Raw genomic sequence first — 22,400 nt, 5'->3', positions numbered from 1 at the left:
AAAAAATTCAGCACAAGAAGCACGCGGAGGCAAGTGTAGAGTGGAAAGTAGAAGCTTTATTAAAGGACAGCAGCAAAGACTTCTCCCAGAGGAAGAAGGAGACGGAAAGGCGGAATCCATGGAAGGGGAGGTCCTCCCTCTTTTACAGCTAAGGTCTCCTGTTAGTCCTCCCATACTCCTGACCTGTTTCCCTCCCTCCGACCTGCAGTGATGGGATGAGGTGGGAAGGCAGAGGTGGAGACAGTGGGCGGGAGGAGTCTCCAGGCAGGAAGGCTTGGGGTTGGGAGCTGTTTCATCAGCAGTTCCTTAGGATGGGGTGGGTTCTGGCCCTTGGGGACATTAACATTTCAATGTCCCCAAGTACTGCTCTGGTTTCCTGGACTTCATTTTCAATAATGGCCTCCATTTTCTTTATCTTACTGGATATTAGACCTGATTTACCCAACTACACTAACCACCTATCTTTAAATCTGGCTTCACCTGCAGCGAGTACTGAGCAGGGTTTAATACTGTATTCTGTATAAGAATAACTGAACAGTTGAACCATGAACCCAAACCCACTATTACACATAGCTGTAATGCACTAATAAAAGCATTAAAAAAAAAAAAAAAGAGTAGGGCTGGGGATATAGCTCACTGGTAGAGTGCTCACATCACATGCACAAGGCCATGGGTTCAATCCCAGCACCACAGGAAAAAAAAAAAAAAACTTGAACTGAATGTCATTTGATTCTTTAGAAGGAGGAACTTCCTAACCGTCATGGCTGAACCATAACAGGAACGGTTGGCTTCAAGAGGTAATGTCAATGAGTGTGTACAAGTGGGAGACGAATACCCATCTCTTTGGGAGGCTGAGGGGAAAGGCCACTCAGAATCTAAATGGTGGAGACGTCCAGAGAGCTCCTTGTTCTGACCTGTTTATATAATGAAGCATAAGTCCCTTCCCCTCACTAAGCCTTAGTCGATCCACCTGTCCATGGAAGGGACAGGACAGATTTCTGAAGGGCCCTCCTGCTCTGATACCTTGAGTTTATGAGCACCAGTTTTTCAGCCAGACTTGAGAGACATATGCCAAGGACAAGTTGATATTCAGCCACAGTTGATGAGTGAGTGAGGGTTGAGTGAGTAAATGAAGTGCATCTTTTTTATCCCAACATCCTTCCTGCAAGCCAAAGGAAGAGGAATTAAATCTCTGAAATTATGGACTTGAACTTAAATCTCAGCTCCCGTATTTCCCAGAGGTGGATCTTGGGGAAGTGAATTTGCCTCAGTTTCTTCATCTTCAGAACCATGATTGCCCATCCCACCTCCCCAGGATGTTGTGAGGGTGAGACATGAAAGTATGCAAAGAACCTAGAACTGGATGTAGAACACAGTGGAACTGAAAGATGAGAACCTTCCGCTTTATGGAGGCCAGGGAGGGCGGTTCTCATTCAAAAGTATTTCCCCAACCCTCTCTCCTGTGTCACTCAAATATGGGAGGTGCTGCCAAAGAGATTTTGTTTTATTGTGTAACTAGCAAAATCTGCCCTGCTAGGGACTCATATTTAGGTCTTCTGAAAGGAAACAAGAAGAAATTTTTCTTGACCTACAGGTTTCCCTGCAGTGAAAGATAAACCACAGAGCTCCAGAGAAGCTGCTGAGGTTACCAGGATCAATGCCTGGGAAAAGAGCAATGTGCAGGAACCTCCAGGAAGCTGTGTGATCTTGGACAAGCAACTCAGCCTCTCTGGCTGTTTCCCAGCGTGCCTACTTCTCGTGTGTGAGGCTCAAATGACATCGTGAAAATCTGTGAACACTGCAGAAACAATGATCATTGTGTAATTGCCGTGTAAAATCGGGAGCTGGGAGTGTGGCTCAGTGGTGGACTGCTTGCCTGCTATGCACAAGGTCCTGGGCTCAATCTCCAGAGCCTACACAGTAACAAACAATAAGCCAAAACTAGAACATGCTTCTTATTGTTCCCGTTCTACGTAAGAAACTTCAGGCTCTATGAGGTCATGGCTTAGTGACGTTAGAGCCAACCCAAGGCTTTGATTTTTTTCACCAGAGAAATGGGATCCCTTAAATCGCATAATCACATTGTAAAATTAACGAGTGCCAGATGCCCTGCGCTGTGATCCAAGTTACTCGTGAGGCTGAGGCCCAGGCAGCAGGGTCCAAGTTCAAGGTCAGCCTGGGCAGTTTGGCGAGACCCATCTCCAAGTTTTAAAACAGGTAAATAAACAGGGCTGGGGTGCAGGCCGGTGGTAGAGCCCCGGGGTCGGGTCATCCCCAGTCCCGGGCCGGAGAAGCCCGGGGGGAACTGGGGTGCCCTGGGGCTCTCCGGGGATTCCGGGGAGACGGGGCTCCGCCGCCGGCCCAGGACTCCCAGGTCTCCCGAGGACGGCGCCGGATTCCCGGGAGCCCGGGGAGCGGGCGGGGCCGAGGCGGGCGGCGGCAGGAAGCGGCCGCGGCCGGAGCCGCCGGGCAGGTCAGCCTGGCTCAGCCGCGGGCCGCGTCGGGACCCCTCGGAGAGGCGCCCGGGAGTTCACCCGAACGCGGGAGGCAGCGGCGCGTGACGGGGAGAAAGGGGCGGGACCAGGGCCCCGGACCCCGGGAGGGAGCGAGGGACCCCGGGGCTGGCGGCGCCCGCAGCGGCCGGGGCGGGGCCAACGCGGGCCCCTCCTCCTCCGGCCTGGGCCCCGCCCTTGCTCTCCCGCCGGGCGGGGGTCCTCCTCCCACCCCGCCCTGCACCCGGTGGCGCCCGCTCCCCCCAGGGTGCCATGGCCTCGCGGCTCCTGCACCGGCTGCGGCACGCCCTGGCCAGCGAGGGCCCCGGGGAGGCGGCGGCGGGCCCGGAGGCCGAGCAGTTCCCGGAGACCTCCGAGCTGGAGGACGACGACGCCGAGGGCCTGTCCTCCCGTCTCAGCGGCACCCTCAGCTTTACCAGCGCGGAGGACGACGAGGACGACGAGGACGAGGACGACGAGGAGGCCGGCCCCGACTCGCCGTCTCCCGGGGACAGAACACCGGGAGAAGGGCCAGGCAAGTGTGGGAGGCGGAGCCGGGAACGCTGGGGTGGCTGGGCCTCGGTCCGTCCGTCCGGCCGGCCGCGGAGAGCATCCCGGGCGCGGAGTTGAGCCAGCTGACACGCGACACTGCCTGCAGCGCCTCCGAGGTCTTAGCCCTGTGACCTTGAGAGAGTCACCACCCCTGTGACCCAAGAATTCCCTTATGTCAAATGAGAGAGATCACTTCCATCTCAGGGTTTTCAAGCCTATTAAGTGCGCGGGACCTGGGATAGAGATGGAAATGATGTGCCAGCCATGTTTTGGGGATGTTGTCAGCCGGGCTTGGTGTTTGGTACCAGGTGCCTCTCTGACCCTCAGTTCTTTAAAAATGGGGAATAACGCCCACTTCACCTTGGATGAGTGAGGTCATGGCCTACCGTGTATGTTGACCTGAGGTCCTTTGATATGACTGGTCATGTGCTTGTGCAGAACGGTGCCCCCCACCCGATGGGCAGCGAGGCAGTCAACTCCTGGCCCGGCAGCTACAAGATTTCTGGAAGAAATCCCGGAACACCCTGGTACCCCAGCGGCTGCTCTTTGAGGTGACCAGCGCCAATGTTGTCAAGGACCCGCCCTCCAAGTACGTGGTGAGTGAGGTTCCAGGAACACCTGGGCTGTGAGTCTGGGGAAAAGAAACCAGGGAAGATTCGAACTTGATGGAAGTTCTGGCTGTGTAGTTATAAATGGCTGCCCTATTTTACAGATGGGAAAACTGAGGCCAGAAAGGGGATGTGACTTTATGTGAGTTGAGCAAGTCTTCAGGCAAATGACTTAGTTTCTCTGAGACTGAGTAAAGTGGTAGATTAAGGACCTGCTTTCTGTCCCAGTTTTGAGACTTTGAGAACTGGTATGTGTGCTTCCACCTTTCCCCAAGGTTTTTGCAAACTGTGGCGAGACACAGACTGAGAGCCACAGGTTAGTGGTCAAGGAAAGGTGCTTTGGACCTAGGTCAGCCTTGATTCACATCTCACTTTTCATTACCAGCTGTCTGACCTTGGGTGGGCTGTGTGATTTTTGTCAACCCCCAGGTTTATCATCTGAGCAATGAGGATAATGCTGAGGATTAGACCAGGAGTTAAAGGAGACAATGCAAAAAGAGCCCTTAACATTGTGCCTGGCATTATGAGGTGCTCAATAAAATGGTAGCTATTCAGGTTCCACATTACTTCAGAATCTGAAACTTTTGAGTGTCAACATGATGCTACAATTTAAATTCCACACCTGACAGTCAAAATACAGACACACTAAAATACTGAATAAAACCAGACTGAGGGCAAGGGTTATAGCTCTGTTGGTAGAGCGCTCGCCTAGCACATGTCTCTGGGTTCGATCCTCAGCACCACAAAAAAATAAAGATATTAAAAAAAAAAAAACAGACTGAGGGTGTATCTCAGTGATACAGCGCTTACCTAGCATGCTCAGGATACCCTAGGTTCAATTCCCAGCAACACACACACACACACACACACACACAGTATAAATAAATTTTGAACTTAAGTTTCATCCCCAAGATACCTCATTATGTATAGAAAGATTCTACAATCCAAAATCTGAAACACTTCTGGACCCAAGCATTTTGAATCAAGTCTTTTTTTTTTTTTTTTTTTTTTTTTAAAGAGAGAGTGAGAGAGGGAGAGAGAGAGAGAGAGAATTTTTAATATTTATTTTTTTTAGTTCTCGGCGGACACAACATCTTTGTTGGTATGTGGTGCTGAGGATCGAACCCGGGCCACACGCATGCCAGGCGAGCGCGCTACCGCTTGAGCCACATCCCCAGCCCCTTGAATCAAGTCTTATTTAACATTGGATTGGAAATGTCAGGCATCTAGGGCCTGCTGTGGCCCCCTCATAACTCAAGTGAATCTATTCCTGTGTGGAATAATCCTACTGTTCTGCATGGAATCCTGTGTGGAATAGGGGGTTCCGTAGGGGTGAGGGTGAAGAACAGCTGCAGAGAGGGCCTTGGTCTGTTTTCCTTGCTATGGAGGGAGAAACTGACATGCAGAATGAGGGCTGCCAGGTTCTGCTCCCCGTGGAGCCTGCAGCCCAGCGGGTGACTCTTCCCGACAGTGGCAGCTCCCTGCTTCTCACTCCGTCTTCACTACCCTCCTCTACCTCTGACTCAGCAGGAAGGGGGCCCAGAGCCTGTCCCACATTTGGGCCTCTCCACTCCTCTCTGTTGCTGTTACTAACAAAGGCCACACCCATGGGGTGGCTGTTCCAGTTTGAGCAGGGATTGACTCTGATGATCCAGCCTTTGTGTGTGCACACTGGAGACTGACCCCAGGTCCTTCTGCATGCCAAGTCTGTGCTCTACCACTGAGCTACCCTGCTGCCCCTGATGGTCCAATCTTAAGTGAAAAAGGTCCCAGAACTCTGGAGTGGGCAAGGGGTCATACACAGGAAAGGAATACCAAAGATCAGTCATCAAGGAGCACGCAGCTCAGAATAGGAAGGAATGGAGGTGACACTGGGTACCCAGATGGGAAGAAAATGACAAAAAAAAAAAAAAAAGTAGAATGGCAACTATTTTATCCCAGCTATGGAGAAGCAAGTCACCTCCTCTGTTCAATGGGCACCCTGAGTTTCCATATAACCTGTGGGGAGGGTGACAAGCAGGGGTTTTGGAATCCTATCAAATCCTATCCTGGGTTTGAATGCCAGCTAGGCCATTCGCCAGCTGTGGTACTTGGGGCAAGTCTTTGAGGCCTTTACCTCCTCTTTGAGCCTGCTTCTTTGCTGACAGAGATAAGGACACACCTTCCTTGGAATGCTGTTGTGATTAAATGAAATCATAGATGGAAAAGTGCTTGGTATAGTACGAGGCCCAGGGTAAGTGTTCAGTTAATGGAACTATATCATTATTCCCTGTGTTGGTGGGACATTACAAGGATTACATAAAATAATGAGTATTTTAAGCCAGCTGGGTGTCATAGTGCATGCCTGTAATGCAGTTGACTCAGGAGGCTAAGGCAGGAATATTGCAAGTTCAAGGCCATATTGTCACCTGAAAAAAGATCCTGACCTGAGAACTGCCTTTTAAAAATCAACCTGAAGCCTGGCACAGTAATCCCAGGGACTGAGGCTGAGGCAGGAGGATCAGAAGTTCAATACCAGACTCAGCAATTTAGCAAGACCTTTAATAACTTAGTGAGTCCCTGTCTCAAAAAATAAAAAGGGCTGGAGGGTGGGTAGCTCAGTGGTAGAGCCCCTGGATTCAATCCCCAGTACCAGAAAATAAATAAATAAACAAACAAATAAATAAATAAAACCCAAACTGAGAGCTTCTCAGTTTACAGTCAGATTTAAAAGGAAGTCAGGAGTGGTACCACACACCTGTAGTCCCAGTTACTCAAATGCCTGAGGCAAGAAGATTGCTTAAGCCCAGGAATTTGAGGCCAGCCTGGGCAACAAAGGGAGATGCTTTTCTCAGATAAAAAAGATGAAAAAGAAAATTAAAGAGAGGAATCACCTCCCATATCTGATGCAGTATACTCTAGTATACCATCTTTAAAAACTCATTTACTTGCCAGGTGCAGTGGCATACACCTAAAACCCCAGTGGCTCAGGAGGCTGAGGCAGGAGGATTGCAAGTTTGAGGCCAGCCTAAGCAATTTAGCAAGGCCCTAAGCAACTTAGTGAGACCCTGTCTCAAGAAATAAAAAGAGCTGAGGATGTAGCTCATTAGTAAAGCACCCCTGGATTCAATCCCCAGCACCAAAAATAAATAAATAAAGGGCTGGGGATGTAGTTCAGTGGGTAAAACACCTCTGGGTTCAATTCCCAGTTACCCCTCCCCCCCCCAAAAAAAAAAAAAACCCTAATGTACCAACACTTGCACTTGTTCATTCATTAAAGACTGAAGTAGACCCAGAGGTAGACTGCCTTGCCTGCCGTCGCAGAGGGAAGGAGAGAGGCTGACCTTGGGTCTGCACTTGAATCCTAATCCAGTAAACTCCTGGTCCATTGCTCTTAGAGAAGTCTGAGGTCCTGTCCTCCCTCTGGTTTGGAATAGCCTCTCCAGCCCTGTGTGTGTCGGGGGCTCTGTGCATAGTGGAACACTGCTCCAAGCTGGTCCTTAAGTTGGCTCAGCCCCAAGAGATTGATCTGGGTTTCAGCTCATCCCTGGTTTTCCAGAGGGCCATCAGAAGAACTAACTGCCCCATGGGAAGAGGTAACTTTCCTGAAGTGGGAGTAGGGGTAGCAGCCCCAAGCACTGAAGCTCATCTTTCTTTCTTTCCCCGTGCTGCCTTGGGCCTGGGTCATTTCAGACAAGCCTCAGGTAAGATGCCAGTGGGCCTCCTAGCCACTGCCCCACCCTCCTGGGTCCAGTCCCAGAGGAAGGGAAGAGGTGGGGGATCAGAGCTGGGATGGGAGTAGGGAGGGAAGAGGCTGGTGGACAGTTTGCCCCTGGCTGACCCCTGCCCTTCCTGCAGCTCTACACCCTCGCCGTGATGGGTCCAGGGCCACCAGATCGCCAGCCCGCCCAGATCTCTCGCCGCTACTCAGACTTTGAGCGGCTGCACCGAAATCTGCAGCGGCAATTCCGGGGCCCAATGGCTGCCATCTCCTTCCCCCGTAAGCGCCTGCGCCGGAATTTTACCGCAGAGACGATTGCCCGCCGTAGCAGAGCCTTTGAACAGTTTTTGGGCCACCTACAGGCGGTGCCTGAGCTACGCCATGCCCCAGACCTGCAGGACTTCTTCGTGCTGCCAGAGCTGCAGCGGGCACAGAGCCTCACCTGTACCGGCCTCTATCGTGAGGCCCTGGCGCTCTGGGCCAATGCCTGGCAGCTGCAGACCCAGCTGGATGCCCCCTCTGGCCCAGACCGTCCTCTGCTGACCCTGGCTGGGCTGGCTGTGTGCCACCAGGAGCTGGAGGACCCTGTGGAGGCCCGGGCCTGCTGTGAGAAGGCCCTGCAGCTGTTGGGAGACAAGAGCCCCCATACGTTCCTGGCACCCTTCCTGGAGGCCCATGTCCGGCTCTCCTGGCGCCTGGGCCTGGACAAACGCCACTCAGAGGCCCGGCTCCAGGCCCTGCAGGAAGCAGGCCTTACACCCACGCCACCCCCCAGTCTCAAAGAATTGCTCATCAAGGAGGTGCTGGGATAACCCTTGGCTAGTCTTAAAGCCACTGTGGGGAGAAGGGCTGCCCCAGGATTTGGGGGGGCAGGGGACTGAAGAGGAGGACATGGAAAGCAGCTAGAAGGCTGCGTACTGAGAGCCCTCAGAAGTTCCACAGAGAATTTGCAGTGGACGGAAGAAATGTTGTTGTTGAGATGGGCTCAGGACAAGCTTTGGCTGGGGGTTGGTACCCAGGGAATGGTACACGGAGGAAGGCTGACACAGCCCCTCCAGCTTATTCGCAGCCAAGTCAGGCTGAACGCGCCCTTTTCCTTGGGCCTCCAAGCCAGCAAGGCAGCCTGGCTGAAGTCTTGCAGTTGAGAGCCAGAAGAAGGGCTGTAGTTTTGGCCCAGGGAAATTAAAGGCCAGCCACTCCAATGGTGTCAGTCTCTTTATTAAGTGTGAGGGGCAGAAGGTCCAGCCCTCCACATAGCCCCACCTCAGGAATGGTGGTAGAAGGGAGATCCTTGAAGACCTAGGCAAGCTGATACCTCTGGCTACAGCTTGCTCTCTGAGACTCGGGGCTTTACTCGGATGACGCCTTCCTGGGCACAGGACACAGCCAGGACCCCATCCCGACGCCACAGCCGCCCGTGGACTAGCCCCCGAGAGCCACCTGTGGGTGAGGAGAGGGGTGAAAACAGCCTTCTTTGCTCTAGCGCAGCCAAACGCACGTCTTGCAAAGGGTTTGGGCAGAACAAGGCTACCCCACAGGAGGGCACACTGAATGTTGTGACTGCTCCAAGTGTCCCTTTCTGAGCCTATTATGGGCAGTCACTGGGGTTCTCCTACAAGAGAAACTCCACCTGATGTCTAAAAACACTTTCACATGTCCCTGCTCTTCTGCAAAAAGATCAGCAGGGGAGGCGCTCTGGGAAGTCTCCCATAGCTTGGCCAAGCAGATGCGGCAGCCCTGGCTGCTGTGCGAGGAAACCCGCTGGTTCCTTTTATAATAACCATGCCAAGTCTTCCGCACCGTAGTTCATGAGAAACCACCAGCACTGCCCCCGCCAGTGGGAAGACGCCGAGGGGAGACGACCTGGAATCTTCTGGTCCCACCTCTCCCTGCCCAGAGGCTTTCACCTTGTTGGTTTTGGGCCTTAGTTTCATGTTCATGAACAGAACTGCTGGTTTCCTACAAACACAGCAGAGTTCACAATAGAGAAATGAAATTGCCTTCACTTGTTCCATTTTTCTGACAATGATGCTCAAGTCCAAAGAGGCTAGGGAACCTGGCCCCAGGAGCAGGCCAATCCTGAACGCAGGTGTCCTAACATTAAGGTCATTTTTTTTTCTTTTTTTTCAGTGCTGGGGATTGAACCCAGAGTCTCAGGCATGTCAGGCTAGTGCTCTACCACTGAACCACATCCCCAGCCCTCAAGGTGGTTAATCATGTACTAAGATGCCACTGGTCCTTGAGAGAACCCCTCCCCAGAAGGTAGAGAGTTCCTGAGCTTTGCCCCTGTTTATAAAGCAGAGCTTTTCTTCATCTAAAATGTATTTCATTGGGAAGGAAGCCACTGTTCTGAAGCTAGACACTGCATAGGGGTTCTCTCCTTCCCTACAGGGAATGTCCAAGTAGTGAGGCCCTTAGAGACCCTAAGTACCCTGACCCCCAACCATCAATCAACAGAATTACTTAGGAGGCTTATTAAAAATTCACTTTCCTGGCTAGGTGTAGTGGTGCACGCCTGTAATCCCAGCAGTTTGGGAGGCTAAGATAGGAGGACTGTGAGTTCAGAGCCAGCCTCAGCAACAGCAAGATGCTAACCAACTCAGTGAGACCCTGTCCTAAATAAAATAAAGTAAGGCTGGGGATGTGGCTCAGTGGTTGAGTGCTCCTGAGTCCAATTCCCAGTACCAAAAATTCAGTTTCCTGGACCTTATCTAAGACCTGCTGGGTCAGAATCTTGGTAGAATTAGAGTCTATTTTTAAAAAGCTCCCCCTCAAGCAGCAATCTGATGGGTCACCACTGATCTAATGTGTGGAATAATCTGTTTAGATGGGGAAACTGAGGCTCACAGGAGAGACAGGATTTATCCCAGTTCATACAAAGAATCTGAAGTGGTCTGGGGACTAGAACTGAGTCTCTGGGACAAAGTGAATCCTAGTCCCAACATGTTACAGAAAGTGTGAGCTGACACTTGCTTACTCTGCCATTTTGAAGATGAATAGCCCAAACCTGGAGGGGCAGGAGAGGAAGTGACCCGTGCAGTGTCCCCCTGGAATTGGGGAGGAGAGAGCACCACCCAAGAAAGCAGGAGCCCTACCACCCCAAAGTTGGTGCCCTGGTCCCACATGGCCCACACTCACCGGCCCAGGGGCTCTCGCACTCATACAGCATCCAGTGGTCGGCTCGGAAGGGGGCATGGAACCACATAGAGTGGTCCAGAGAGACCGTGAAGTGCACCTTATGTTTCCACTGGTGGGGCAGCAGTGCCGTGCCCAGGAAAGCATAGTCTGAGATATAAGCGGCCACGCAGCAGTGCATCTTGATGTCGCCCTCCCCTGCAACAGGTTCCAGCCCCATCAGCCCTGGGATCCTGGGCTTTTCAGCTCAGGACCTGCAGGGAGGTGGGAGAAAAGGGGGCTTCCAGGCACAGCTGTGTAGGCTGGTCACTGCACCTGGCCCATGGTGTGTGTGTGTGTGTAAGGATAAAGGAGGTGGAGATGGAGGAGGGTGGGAGCAAGCAAGGACTAAAATCCAGTCTTCCCAAGTCTCCCGCTTTGAGTCCTGGAAGGGACATCTTCCAGTGTGCACAAAGGCACCTTATGGTTAACAGATCTATAAGAACCTCAACAAGTCGTCTTGCCTTCTCCAGAAAGGTCCTACAATGAAATTCCAGTGACAAACCCATTCTCCCCATCATGCAGATAAGGAAACCAGCCCAGAGATGGGAAGTAACATACCCAAAGCCACACAGGACAAATAAATGGCAGGCCTAGACCCCTGGAGAGTATTTTCCTCCAATCCATGGGTCCTCTTACCGATATAGCCCCGGGCTCGCACCCAGAACATCTGTTTGGGCTCCATTCTCTGCAGCTGGCTCAGGGTGGGTGGATTTACCAGCTTGATCTCAATGGGTACCTCCTGGGCAGCAATTCGGTTCAGCCCCACTCGGTACTTCTCTTTGAGGTTAGGGTCCCTGAAAGTAAAGGAGAGGGACAGGAAGACCCAAGGAGACAGGGATCTCCTTCTATGCTGCCCCTTCTGATGGCCCTCATGCTTCCAACAGAGACTCCTAATTTATCCCTACGCCTCTCTTTCCCAGGTGGTAGGCAAGATACTAGATTCTGGAACCCTTCCCTTCCACTTAAGAGTCATGTGTAATCTCTGCCAGTTAGTAATCTCTGTGGCTATCTTCTTATCTGCAAAATGTGATTAATTGATAGTAACCTATCATAGGGAACACTGGAAAAAACCCGATGATGTATATAAAACCAGGTCTCACTATAGCAAGGCCATACCCTTCAAAACAGAATTCCAAGCAGGACACATAAAACTCATTCCTCCTGAGACAGTACCGTAGTCACTCTTATGTGATAAATGACATAAGCACAGAGAATCCACATAACTCACTCAGAGAGTGGTGAAGGCAGGATATGAGCTCAAGCAGGCTGCTTCCATGGCTCATACACTTAAACTTACTCTAAACAGTTAAGAAATGAGCTGCCTGACTTGGACCCAGTTACCTAACCCTGAACAGCAGGAAGCCTCATATCCCTTGGAGGAGGTGCCCATCTCTAGGGACACCCTTCAGCACAGAAACAATGACCTTCAGGGCTCTTTGTAGGCACTGCCATGTTCACCCCATCCTCTGGGGCGCTCTCCAGCTGAACTTTCAGTGATGAGGGAATGTTTATCTGTGCCGTCCACTCTGACAGCCACTTGCTACATGTGATTATGAGTGCTTGAATGTGGCTAATGTAATTGAGGAACAGACTTGTCACTTCTATTTTAGTTGGTTTAATATAGCCACACGTGGCTAGTGGCTACCTTACTGAAAAGCACAACTCTAAATTCAGGGTCCTTTAATAACATTTCAGCAAACATTTGTTGAGTTCCAACCACACACCAGGCCTCTGGCTTATTCCTAATAAGAGTGGTATAAACACAATTTATAACTCACCACATGCCTTAGATCTCTTACCTCATTTCATCCTCATAACAGTCTCATGAGGTAGGAATTATGATTAGCACCACTTTATAACTCAGCATACAGGCTCAGAGTAAGCAAACAACTTGCCCAAAATCACAGCTACTAGGGACAGAGTCTAGATTTTAATTCTGACCATTAGGCTCCCAGACCTCAATCATCCCACACACCAGGTTACAAAATAGAGAAGCTCTTTCCCTGCTACCTGGGAAGCAGGTAGTGCATAAATGACCATTCTCGGTTTTTAGGCCTTGAGAGGCTCCATAGTTCCACAAAGTCCCACAGTCGGTGATCACCAGCAGGCATGGCCTGGCCAGAATGTGTGCGCCCTATGTCTAGACTCAGTGCTCTTTCCCATGCACCAGCATTTTTCAAACTTTACTAGCTTTGCTCCAAATAAGAAATATAGTCAAAATATTTAACATGCACTAAGGCAAAGGTAGTGACCAATGAGTGAACCATAGCTCTGCACCAGAGTCCTAGAGGACACTCATCCTTACCAGGCATGAACTCCAAAGCTGCTGAATCAAGCACCTGAATGGGAAGAGGGACCACTCAGGGGACTGGGGAGGTGGCTATTTACCAGGTGGTAAAGTAGTTCAGTGTTTTAACAACCAGGAAAGCTGCAATAGTGCCTGCACTCCCTGAGCACAGGCTCTGTGTCTTATGTCATGACCCAGCACACACACACATGCTTATCTGCTCATACAAAGCAGAAACACACAATGGAAAAAGTTTCACAAAAGGATTCTTCACCTCATTACATACTAGACACTGCAGTATCTTCTAGGTTTTTTGTTTGTTTGTTTTGGTGCTAGGAATTGAATCCATTAGGCTTTACCATTGAATTACATCCCTAGTCCCTTTAATTTTTTATTTTGAGACAGCATCTCACAAGTTGCTGAGGCTGGACTTGAACTTGTGATTCTCTTGTCTCAGCCACCTGAGTTGCTGGGATTGCAGGTGTGAGTCATCATGCCTGGCTCTAGTTTATTAAAATAATAATAATTACATATATGTATGTATATACTATATGTATGTATATCTATATCTATCTATCTATCTCTCTATCTATCTATACACACAGAGAGGGAGAGGGAGAGAGAGAGAGAGAGAAAGGGAGGAAGGCAAGGAAGTTTGCTTTGGCACTGGGAATTTAATCTGGGCCTTGCTGCATGCTAAGCATACACTCTAGTAACTGAGCTACAGCCACAAATTCCTCTCTAGTTTTTATGTTTAAATGCACAGTCAAGACTCATGAAAGGCTGGGCGCGGTGGCACATGCCTGTAATCCTAGTGGCTTGGGAGACAGAGGCAGGAGGATTACAAGTTCAAAGCCAGCCTCAGCAATTTAGCGAGGTACTAAGCAACTTAGTGAGACCCTGTCTCTAATAAAATACAAAATAGGGCTGGAGATGTGGCTCAGTGGTCGAGTGCCCCTGAGTTCAATCCCCATACCCACCCCCCAAAAACAGACACTAAAGAGCTTAATGACCCACTACCAGGTGGTAACCAGTTTGAAAACACTGTAGAGACTCCAGGTCTCTCACCTTAAATACTGGTCAATGAGGGCCTGGTGGTCAAGCAGCTCTTCTGGTGGCGGCACAGCAGGCATGGAGAACTGGTGCTGCACAGGGCTGGGCTGGGTCTGCTGGAAGGAGGCCTGGAAGATGAAAATGGGCTTGCCATGCTGCACGGCCTTCACGGAGCGCACCGAGAAGCTCGACCCTGTTCGTGTCCGCTCCACCTGGTACAGCACAGGCACCTTTGGGTCTCCTACAGTAGGCATAAGGGACACAAGTAAGCCCCTGAGTAAGCCCCATAATTCTTGTCACTGTCACCTCTGTTCTGTTTGTCCTCCATTCCATTCTGCTTGGAACTACTGACCCAGGTATTGGGGATTTTGAGAATGCTAGGCCCTGTCACCAGGCTGCTCCCGGTGCAGGGGGAGCTCTTCCCTATCAATAGCTCAGAACACAGGGACATTGCTGGATTTCCTGCGTTCAGATCTTGGCTTTACAACTCACCAGCTCTGTGACCCTGGAAAAGGCATTTAACTTCTCTGAGCAATATAATCATTTGTAAAATGGGGATCATCACAGTGCTCATACCTCAGATTTTAATAAGAATTAAGTTGAGTTCATAGTTGGAAAGCATTTAGAACACTATCTGGCACATAGTAAATGCTTTAACAAATGTGTATGTTAATTAAATACTCCTAGCTTTTGTTTTGCCACATCTTTGTCTAGAATCTTGTCATGAGTCTTAACCTATTCTTCTAGATCTCAGGTCAAGAAACCTGGCCTGTTGCTTATTTCTGATGTCTTCTTGTGTGTGTGTGTGTGTGTGTGTGTGTGTGTGTGTGTGTGTGTTGCTGGGGATCCACCCAGGGTCTAGCACATGCTGGCAAGTGCTCTATCACTAAGCTATACCCATGAACTCCTCCCTCCCGTTCCCAGTTCCCCATTTTATTTATTTATTGGTACCAGAGATAGATCCCAGGGGCACTTAACCACTGAGCCACATCCTTAGTTCTTTTTTATATTTTATTTAGAGACAAGGTCTCTCCAAGTTGCTTAGGGCCTCACTAAGTTGCTAAGGCTGGCTTTGAACTCACGATCTTCCTGCCTCAGACTCCCAGGCCGCTGGGATTACAGGTGTGCACCACCACGCCAAGCTCAGCTCCCCATTTAAAAAAATTTTTTTTAGTTGTAGATGGACACAGTATCTTTATTTATTTACTTTTATGTGGTGCTGAGGATCGAACCCAGTACCTCACCCGTGCGAGGCAAGTATACTACCACTGAGCCACAACCCCAGCCCCCCATTTTTATTTTAAGACAGTGTCTCGCTAAGTTGCCCAGGTGAGTTTGTAATCATCTTTCCTCACACTCCCAAGTGGCTGTGATTACCAGCATGTGCCACCAAACCCAGCTTTTTCTTTTTGAGAACAAGCAAAGGCTATTTATTCAGAGCTTGATGGAGTAGTAAGTCAGCCACCATTACTTGCTTTCAGCGGAAACTCAAAGGCAGGCAGAGGAGTAGGGAAGCTCTAAAGTTTAAAAAAAAAGGAAAGATGTCAGGTGTGCCCTGCTGGAGGCTGCTGGCGTGGGGAAGCTGTCGGTGGGTGAATGACATGGGACATTTCATGTAATTAGTTAGGGGTACATATTTGGCTTTCTCCAACTGGTCCCAAGTTGGGAAATGGATAAAAATTAGAGAAGCTGTCACTTATTAATCAAGTCCTGGCTGCTTGGTGCTTGCTGATTGTTATTATTATTCTTTGGCTTTCTAGACTGACCACTAGAGATATGATCTGACTTCCTATAGGTCTCACTTGCAGATAGTGGGTTGGCTCTTCTTTTTTGTTTTCTGGGGATTGAACCCAGAGGTGCTTTACCACTGAACCACATCCCTAGCCCTTTTTCTTTTTTTTAAGACAAGGTCTCATTAAATTGCTTAGGCCTTGTTAAGTTTCTGAGGCCAGCCTCAAACTTGTGATTCTCCTGTCTCAGCCTCCTGAGTGGCTGGTATTGCAGGTGTGAGCCACCATACCCAGCAGTAGGCTGACTTCTTGTGCTGGTTGCTGCTTATTGTGGGTCAGAGTTATTTTTACAGAAGGTCTGGCCATTGTTTGTATATTCAGTCTCTCTCAGGAAAGATTTGTTGTCAGTCAGCCATTTGGTCCCTCATATAAATGGAAATCACTTGGTCCTTTTCCTGATGTCTGTGCTCCAATGCAGAGTGGAAGGCACTGGATTAAGGATCATCAGCCTCTAGGGAGAAATTTTAGGGAGAAGGTGCCACCCTGGGGAATGCTGATTTGTGGGCCATAAGACATCTTGGGGAGATTTTCAACTTTCAGATGAAAGAGACAGATCTAGAGCAGTGTTGGCTCCTGCACCCCAACCTGATGCCAAACCAACCAGGCATTGGGGCTCACTCAACAGCAACAAGTATCACTTAGCTGACTGCTATAGGCATTGCCCCAAGGGCACTTTTTTCAGAATAGTAGCTCCTCAATATCAAAGACCTTTGAGGAATGCTTTCCAAGAGTCAGAAGCTAGATGTGGATCCACTCGATCTGACTTCAGGGACTGGGGAGGAAGTCCCCTCTGCCTACCATTGTACCTTGGGGTGCAGCTGAAATGCAGTTCCCCTATGAGGATCACAGAACTTTCAGCACTGTGACTGAGCTCTCAGTGTGCATTGCAGACCTATTCTTGGACATTCTTATTGGACCAGGGCAGACAGATCCTGGAGCACAGTGAAGGAAGGAAGGTAATGGTTATGGATTAAGTGCTCTATGCTTGTCAGAGGCAGTGTTAGATAAGAGGCTGTTTGGGGTTGGTCTCACAATGACTATGTAAAGTGGGTCTTATCCCCACTGAATACAAAAGGAAACAAATGCTTTAAAACAAAAATTTTTGAAATACAGTAATATTCATTGGTTTACCTATTGTCTCTAGTTGCTTTCACCCACAGAACTCAAAATATTTACTACTACCTGGCTCTTTTTAGAATATTTGCTGTCCCCTGCTCTGAATTCTCCAAGCTCTAAATTTATACTGAGTCAAATGACCACTGTACATTATTTTATCTCTGTAGAGAAAAACTAAATAAAACAAAACCCAACTGATTAACATTCTTTCTTGGGCTTTTAGAAAAAGAATTGATGTAATAAATGACCAAGAAACCCCAGCCCCCATTTTTTATTTAAAAATATCATTGAAACATTATTGGTTATAATATTTGATGTACCCAGGAGAGGATCACAATCTAAACTGATAAGAAAGCTTCCCTTTTTGTCTTGCAGCCAGGAAACTCAAAAGTAAATGTTATGGGGGTTGGGGATATAGCTTAGTTAGTAGATTGCTTGCCTCACATGCACAAGGCCCTGGGTTCAATGCCCAGCACAATACAAGGAAGGAAGGAAGGAAGGAAGGAAGGAAGGAAGGAAGGAAGGAAGGATGGGTAAATGTTATGTAAAACTGCAACAATATGCCTTAGCCCTTAATCTGGTTTTGTTGTTTGCCTTGGTTTTGGTTTTGGTACTGGCAGTACTGGTAATTGAACCCAGGGGTGCTCTATCTGCACTACATACCTACAGTCCTTACATTGAGACAAGGTCTCACTAAATTGCCCGGACTGGCCTCAAACTTGCAATCCTCCTGCCTCAGCCTACACAGATGCTGGAATTACAGGCATGTACTACCATGCCCAGCTTCATGTTTATTTTTAAACAAACACTACAGAAGGCATTGTTTTGGACTAGGCTCCCATACTCGGCCCTAACAGATCAGACTAAAATTCTAAATGGAGAACATACATATTTTTAAAAAAATAACAACAAAAAAAAGGAAAAAATTTCTAAATGAAGTCATTGTTGCTGAAGTTCCAAGTCACCAAAACCAAAATTAAGCTTCAAAGAAACCAGAGTGAGAGAAAGCCAGATTTCCCAAAGAAGTCAGCTTCAATTGGCATAATGAAGTTCCCTTAATCTGGTGACAGAGAAAAGGTAATCTGAGGTTAACCAATAAATGATTTTTCTGCCAGGTGTGGTGATAGAGGTCCATCATCCCACATATTAGGGAAACTGAGGCAGGAAGATCAAAAGTTCGAGGCCAACCTCAGCAACTTAGTGAGGCTTTTAGCAATACAGTGAGATCCTGTTTCAAAATAAAAACTAAAAGGAGCTGGGTACCATGTAGGCCTGGAATCCCAGCGGCTGGGCAGGCTGAAACAGGAGGACCGGTAGGTTCAAAGCCAGCCTCAGTAACTTTGCAAGGTCTTAAGCAACTGAGAAAACCCTGTCTCAAAATAAAAAATAAGAAGGGCTGAGGGTGTAGCTCAGTGGTAAAGCACCCCTGAGTTCAATCCCCAATATTAAAAAACAAGAAAAAAAACCACATCATTTTTTTTTTAAAGAGAGAGTGAGGAGAGAGAGAGAGAGAGAGAGAGAGAGAGAGAGAGAGAGAGAGAATTTTTTAGTTCTCGGCGGACACATCTTTGTTGGTATGTGGTGCTGAGGATCGAACCCGGGCCGCACGCATGCCAGACGAGCGCGCTACCGCCTGAGCCACATCCCCAGCCCACACATCATTTTAAAATAAGTTATTTTTCTATTGCTATTTCCCTGTCCCTACCTTACAAGGAAAGTAATTTTTTCTTTTTCCCTTGCTGGGGATGAACCCCAGGCCTTAGGCAAGTACTCTACCACAGAGCTACACCTCCAGCCCCAAGGAAAGTAGCTTTGAAGTGGCCAATGTGCTTTTTGTTCTTTGTGTCTCTTTTCTTCAGCCTTTTTTTTTTTTTTTTTAAGAAGAGAGAGAGAAAGAGAGAGAATTTTTAATATTTATTTTTTAGTTCTCGGCAGACACAACATCTTTGTTGGTATGTGGTGCTGAGGATCGAACCCGGGCCGCACGCATGCCAGGCGAGCGCGCTACCGCTTGAGCCACATCCCCATCCCCTTTCTTCAACTTTTCTATGTCTATAAAACCAACCTACTCTGCTCAGCTCATTGGAGCACTTATTCAGTTTCATGGAATGAAGTATTGCCTGATTCTAGAATTAAAATAAAAGCCTTGAGGCAAGAGGATCACAAGTTCAAGGCCAATCTCAGCAACTTAGTGAGACCCTCTCTCAAAATGAAAAATAAAGATCTGGTAAAATGTGGAAAGAGAAAAAGGAAAAAAAAAAAAAAAGGAACTGGGGATGTAGCTCAGTGGTAAAGCACTCCTGGGATCAATCCCCAGTACAAAGGAAAGAAATAAAGACATTGCTTAAGAGGACTGAAGAAGACAGTGTACATGGCTGTGCTCTCTATCATGCATATTTTAATCGCTCCCATAAGTTCACTATCAAGATGATAGTTATTATTTATAAACTGGCAATATGCCAGGCCCTGCATATGCAGGCCTTGCAGGTATTTACCTGCAAAGACTCAGAATTCAACACAGGATGAAGATTCAGAGAGTTCAAGTAATGCCCCTACTCCACAAAACAAAACAGTCAGGTATTTCTCTAAGCCAGAAGGATTACAATGTTAAAAGGCTAGCACTTCTGGAGCTTACAACCAAATTGAAGTAATAAAATATACTTTTACTCTCAGCTAGCACAAGGGTAAGGACTAGGCTGGGCCTACTGGAAATATTCAAATGCTTTATAGGAATGACTACCTGGGAGGGACAAGCAAGAAAAGGATGAGAAAACGAGGAATCTGATAAAAGTGTATTAATTATAATAACATTTATTTATTATGGTTCTAGGAATTGAACCCAGGGACGCTCTACCACTAAACTACATCTCTGCCTCTCCTTTTTTATTTAAGTTTGAGACAGTCTCACTAAATTGCTGAGGCTACCTCAAACTCACAATCCTCCTGACTCAGCCTCCCGAGTGGCTGGGATTATAGGCAGGCATATGTGCCACCACACTCAGCCCATATTGTAAAATTCGACAAAACCTTCTCAGCTGGTGGGTCTATGCTAAAGATAATGGCACTTAAAACTGGGGCATCTGCCCTAAGGGGGAAGGAAAAAGAGGAAAAGCAAGATTATATATATACACACACACACACACACACACACACACACATACATACACACACACATACATATACATACAGGAGGATTGGTAGGTAAAAATAAAAATAAAATATATTTTTATTTGTAGTTGGACACAACACCTTTATTTTATTTATTCATTTCTATGTGGTGCCGAGGATCGAACCCAGCGCCTCGCCTGTGCCAGGCGGGCACTCCACTGCTGAGCCACAACCCCAGCCCCCCCAAGCAAGATTTTTGTTGATTAGTGTTTTTTAGAGAGCATGGATTTTGAATTACTCTCCCTCATGGACCCCAGAAGTGTAAGCACCTATAGAGGACATGCCACTAAAGAACCTCTATTCTCACCCCTCCCCCCTTTCACAGATGGAAAAACCCAGGCCTCAGGGAAGGGAGGTAATCTCACTGAAGGTCCCATAGCAAATTATTGCAAAACTGAAATGGCCCTAGATCTCTCCTTGTTCTGACTGAGGCTCCCTCTTCTCCACCCTTCTCCAACTTTGCACGTGCCCCCAAGGCCCTAGCAGAGGTTAAAACACTCCAGAGGTTCTAGCAGTCTTGGCATCAGAAAGTGTGTCAAGGAGGAAAAACAAAAGGCCCACTGGGAGCAGTTAAGCAACAAAGTCTTGTGTCATCAAGAACCAAAAAAACAAGTCCCAGTGAGCCTCAGTGAATGTGAGGTCCAAGGTCCTTTGCTGGCCCCAGACCTTGTTCCTCCCTAGGCAGAGGGTTGTTTCTCTTCCCCCTCAGCCTTTCCCTTCTCTAATTTCCCCCATCTCTTATCCCTTCTCTTCAGTCAGCCCCCAAAGCCAGAAAGAAGTGTCTCCTGGTCCACCAGGGCTGAGCTGGACGCAAGACCAGGGTGTTGGGGTTTACCTGCCCGGACAAAGTAGCAGTGCAGGGAGTGCACGTGGATGTCTTCACTCACAGACTTGGCGGCAGCCACCAGGGCCTGGCCCACGATCTGACCCCCAAAGAGCCGCTGGGTGGTGGGTACCCAGTAATGCCTTCCTCTGTGGGGAGAGGAGGAAAGTGGGAAAGACTTGAGGGCTGCTCCAAATTCTGTGTGCCTCCAATGAGCCTCTAGCACAGGACCTCTTATCATTACTGGGGTTTGGAATCCTTTAGAGAATTTGCTGAAAGCTGTGGACTCTTTCCCCAGGTAAATATTCTCACCTCACTGTATAAAATTTCACAGCCTTTATGACCATCCAAATCCTCCTGTGGACTCTAGCTATAGAGAATAGGGACCAGAGGTTGAAAGTGACATGGGCAAGTTCATATTCAAAGTGTTTAAACATTGCCAAGCCTGGGCACTACTTGGGCTTTTGATCTCACATCCAATGTTTCTTTCACTACACAAACCAAGGTAAGGCAGAAGCCTCTCAAGGCCTTGAATGGACCAAAATGAACCCCAAGAGCTGAGCAGTATTAAGGTCTGCCACTTACACTCCCAACTGGGACAGCCTATTTCTTCCAATAACTAGTTTCAGAACTAGAAGGGCCCTCAGACAGCAAGCTTCTCTCTCTCTAGGGCTGTAAAATTTTATACAGACAAGGATACTGTGATTTGGCCCCAGAAGTGAAAAGGCTTGGTTGGGCCCCAGATGTGAGAAGATCTGCTCAGTGCAGGAGGAGCCCACGGCCTGTGCAGGTTAAAGCCTCCCCTACCCAGCCTGAGTTTATCATTGTCCACAACATCCGGGCCCCCACTGGTGAATTATAATTCCTTAAGTGGGAAGGAAGGGAGACCAAAGAGAGCTTCCATTAAAGCCAGTGGGAGCTTTGGAGGTCAAAGCTGTTCTAAAACCCTGCTGCAGACTTCAGTGATGCTGGGAAGGAAGCAGACTCAGGCCTCAGAATGAGTAATGAGCTACCAGACCCCAGCAAATGGTGCTGGGGATGGGGTATGTGAGAGGAAAAGAATAAAAGCAAGTGTGCAGGGAGCTGTGTATAGGTTTTAAGCCTGATCAGCTGTGTGCCCTTGGGCAAATCTCTGCCCTCTCTGGGCTGGCTCCTCCAGTGGAGGTTCAGGGCAGGCGGACGAACAGGGTATCTCAGGTCCCACTTTATGTACCCAGACCTCCTAGGTGTCAGAGAGGAACAGCTGTCAGGGACAAGTTCTCTCCTAAATGCAGCATATCTCGAACCTCGCACAAAGCCCGTTCTATTCCCAGAGCTGGGGCCATGCGGCGGCGACAGTCGAGATCAGGCGACTCGGTGCTAAAGGAGGGATGCGAACCAGGTGCGGCTAGCTACCTGAAGAGATCCTCGTCTAGCGGCTCAAGGCTGAGCACGCTGGTGACCAGGACGCTACGGAGGTCCCCGGAGGGATCGCCGCTGTCGCCACTGCCCTGCCCGTCCTCCGGGACCTGTGGGGACGACATCTTGTTTCCTTGCTGTGGGTCGGGACACCGCTCAGAGCAGGACACACGGAGACCTACATAGGATCCCGGCGCTTCCGGCAGACTGCCTTAGCTACCGGAAGTCCCGTGCAG

The 22,400-nt window shown here is 48.8% G+C and overlaps 2 protein-coding genes across 5 annotated transcripts; one reads left to right on the top strand and one right to left on the bottom strand.

Moving 5' to 3' along the window:
• The first annotated feature begins 2,625 nt into the window (after window positions 1-2,625).
• On the top strand, window positions 2,626-8,554 carry Snx21 (sorting nexin family member 21). 4 transcript variants are annotated; one of them, XM_077800269.1, is made up of 3 exons: window positions 2,626-3,027; window positions 3,483-3,633; window positions 7,490-7,600. In XM_077800269.1, exons 1-3 carry the CDS (start codon window positions 2,766-2,768, stop codon window positions 7,506-7,508), a joined length of 432 nt encoding a protein of 143 aa, XP_077656395.1. In that variant the 5' UTR covers window positions 2,626-2,765; the 3' UTR covers window positions 7,509-7,600. The 4 variants fall into 4 exon arrangements, with proteins under 4 accessions (XP_077656395.1, XP_026264167.2, XP_077656393.1 ...); XM_026408382.2 differs by having other exon boundaries at window positions 2,635-3,027; window positions 3,483-3,640; window positions 7,490-8,554; XM_077800267.1 differs by lacking the exon at window positions 2,626-3,027 and having other exon boundaries at window positions 3,547-3,633; window positions 7,490-8,554.
• A 99-nt stretch (window positions 8,555-8,653) lies between these two features.
• Window positions 8,654-22,387, bottom strand: Acot8 (acyl-CoA thioesterase 8). The gene is made up of 6 exons (XM_026408383.2): window positions 22,162-22,387; window positions 20,779-20,915; window positions 13,885-14,110; window positions 11,166-11,323; window positions 10,491-10,685; window positions 8,654-8,792 (listed from the first exon to the last, which is right to left on the bottom strand). The coding sequence occupies exons 1-6, from the start codon at window positions 22,287-22,289 to the stop codon at window positions 8,674-8,676; spliced, it is 963 nt and encodes a 320-aa protein (XP_026264168.1). The 5' UTR covers window positions 22,290-22,387; the 3' UTR covers window positions 8,654-8,673.
• Between the last annotated feature and the right edge of the window lie 13 nt (window positions 22,388-22,400).

This window comes from Urocitellus parryii, chromosome 6 (genome assembly GCF_045843805.1).
Source record: "Urocitellus parryii isolate mUroPar1 chromosome 6, mUroPar1.hap1, whole genome shotgun sequence".
NCBI classification, from domain to species: Eukaryota; Metazoa; Chordata; class Mammalia; order Rodentia; family Sciuridae; genus Urocitellus; species Urocitellus parryii.
This window is presented reverse-complemented; position numbering and strand designations above follow the sequence as displayed.